Source organism: Brassica napus, chromosome C2, assembly GCF_020379485.1.
Source record: "Brassica napus cultivar Da-Ae chromosome C2, Da-Ae, whole genome shotgun sequence".
Lineage (NCBI taxonomy): Eukaryota > Viridiplantae > Streptophyta > Magnoliopsida > Brassicales > Brassicaceae > Brassica > Brassica napus.
Genome location: NC_063445.1, coordinates 22,956,843 through 22,959,786, shown reverse-complemented (window position 1 = coordinate 22,959,786; position 2,944 = coordinate 22,956,843). Strand labels below are relative to the sequence as shown.

At 38.7% G+C, this 2,944-nt stretch overlaps 1 protein-coding gene across 1 annotated transcript; it reads right to left on the bottom strand.

Moving 5' to 3' along the window:
* Positions 1–1,324: 1,324 nt before the first annotated feature.
* On the bottom strand, positions 1,325–2,197 carry LOC106416764 (kunitz trypsin inhibitor 2). Its single transcript, XM_013857673.3, has one exon. It carries the CDS (start codon positions 2,111–2,113, stop codon positions 1,442–1,444), a length of 672 nt encoding a protein of 223 aa, XP_013713127.1. The 5' UTR covers positions 2,114–2,197; the 3' UTR covers positions 1,325–1,441.
* Between the last annotated feature and the right edge of the window lie 747 nt (positions 2,198–2,944).

Here is a 2,944-nt window from a genome sequence, read left to right as displayed (position 1 = left end):
TTTTAGACTATACTACAGAGAGTTCCAAAGTTGAAGCTGTTGATGTTGAATTGGAGAGAAGAGATGAGTTTTTAGCAGTGGCAAGGGAACAGTTGATGGAAGCTCAGAACAGAATGAAAGCAATATACGATAAACATCATCGTTCATCGGAATTCAATATAGGAGACTGGGTTTGGTTGAAGTTACATCCGTACCGACAGCTTACCGTCGCAAGGAGGGCGTTCACAAAACTATCTCCCAAGTTTTATGGACCATTTGAAGTACTAGCTCGTATGGGAACAGTTTCCTATCGTCTCCGTCTTCCGGATGGGTCTCAGATTCATGATGTTTTCCACATCTCACTGCTGAAAGCGCACAAAGGAGATCGACCCGAGGCAGAGACTGTGTTGCCACCGGTCTTTCAGGGACGAGTGTTACCGGCTAGACCAATCAAGTTTCTGAGAGCTCGCATGCATGGAGGTGTTCGACAAGTTCTTGTCAAATGGACTGAAGATTCGGAGAATGCGACATGGGAAGATGCAGAGAAGTTATGTGAAGCATTTCCAGAAATAGAGCTTGAGGACAAGCTCCTTGTCGAGGAGGGGAGTAATGATACACATTATGGTATCACGTACAAGAGAAAGAAGACTCGAAACTAGTATTTTTCCTTAAAACATTAATAGAGATTTGGTATTTTTCCTATTCTTAGATATTAAGAAGTTTTCCATTTTTATTACTTAGAGCTATGATTTGTATAGCTCTATATAAACCTATCTAGTTATCAATAAAGAATCATCTTCCAGCATTAACCTTATTCTCAAGAGAGACTAGGGTTAAAGGAAGCTTTGCAATCAAGCTATCTCTACTCTTACCTGTAATCACGGCACCAGTTACGTGAGCACAAACGGCTCGTATCATCAACTTCAATGTTATTCTTCAACACAGTCAATCCTCGCAACTGATTGATTTCAGCAACAGCCTTGTTCTCCTTAAGCTTCTTAGGAGAGTAACACCTCCTGACCTTATCAACACCCCCCCTCGGTGAGAGCAGCGAGCTTATCCTCGACCTCGAAACTGGGAAACTCTCTCTTAATTATTTCCTTCACTCCATCATTGTGATTTCAAGGTCACTATGATTTCTTCTTATCTTTGTATTAAAATCGTGAGCAAAGCGGAATTCCAGAAGATTTTGTCAGCTAGTTGGTTGGCTGTAGCGAAAAAGAGTTTTTTTTTTCGCCAAAATCCACGAAATCGTTGTTTCAAGCCAAAACTACAAAACTGAGTCTTTTAGTAAAAATGTAAAATTAAGCTTTTTAATCCATTGCTTTGATGAAAAGTTGTGTCGTTTTTGACAAACATAGTTTTGTTTTATTTATGGAATTCAGGTACATGCGCATGAGGGTATTATCTCAACCCATTACTTTAGGCCAGGCTTTACATTACATGATTCTTAGCTTGTTGACTAGTAGAATGGGAACATCCTTAGACCTAACTTCTCCAGACGTGAAGTAGATGTAGTATCACCATGTACTTTGTGGAATTTGACGAGGAAGGTCTTAGCAGTATCATTGGTGAGAACTAGTTGTGGTGCATTTTCCCAAGGCCCTGGGACGGTTCCAATGGTCCCGGCTAAGGTGGTCAATTTGTAAGCATTTCCTCCTACAAATTTTTCTTCTCTCTCAATTCTAAACCAGCTGTTTCGTTCCCGCTTCTTACCACCGGTCAGAATAGCAGGCTCCTCTAAAGCCGATGAGGATTCATCTACTTCCCAGTACTTGGAAAACTCTTCGCAGCCCGGCCATGCTTCCGACCTAAACTCGATATTTACAGCTTGCCCTTCGTTAACATAGGTGTCCATGAGCGGGTATGGATATGAGAAGCCAACCGGTAGGCCTGGTAAGGCTGTAACCGAGGATTGGCTGATGCCAAGTGGACAAAGGGGAAGTAGTTTAACGGGGACTGGAAGGAGACCACCTCCGTTACTCCTCGGGGAGTACGGTAGGATCAGGTATTGTGCAGTCGTTAGAACTGGATTTTCGGCCGTGTCCAGCACATGTTCGTGTCCCTGGGTGCATACAGCTGCAGCCAACATGAGAGTGATGAGAAAGGAGACCAATGGGAATGATGACATCATTGTGATTAATATTTGTGTTTAGGGTTTGTTTGCTTTTGAGTTTTTTAATTTGTTTGCTTTTGAGTTGAGTTGTAGAGATCAGGCAAATTGCCACCTAATTTATAGGACATTTCTGCAGTTAAAATTTATAGCCGCGTGTGACAGTAAAAAGAAAAGACTATTCTCTCATTTCTATAATAAATACATTACCACGTCAGTTCTGATACATCAGTAACCGACTCAAACTTTGATTTTCAGCACGAGGAACATGCAAAATGGTCCACTGTAACTAACAAAATGGTCCACTGTAATAAAGGATCATCAAATGAATGGGAACTAAGACAACATTTCAAACAGAAAGCTACGAATGATAAAATGATAAAACCAATCAGTGTATAATAGAAGAATGATTCTCTAAATCTCCTTTTCTTTCTGCCAACAACTTTTCTGTCAATTTAATGCAACATAGTATAACATAAGGCTCCGACAAGTGACATGTAATATTAAAGCTGAGTTACAGTATGATTTGTAATTTGATGTAACTTACAGTAAAAATTATGTGATATATACTGTAAGTTTATGTAATAAGTTTGCAGTAAAAATAAGAGTTATCCCTTTTAAAAAATACTGGCTGGTAACTTTTTTGATATATAAGTTGCAATATGAATTTCTTAATAGAATAAATGAATATATATACATATAAATAGTGATATATTTATTAAAAACAAATAAAACAATTAAAACATTTAAAAATGTTTCACGGATCTTTTTTGCATATTGAATTTCCTGCACAACACAAAGACAACGAATATAACGTAAATATCAGTAACCAGATTTGTTACTTGATTTTTT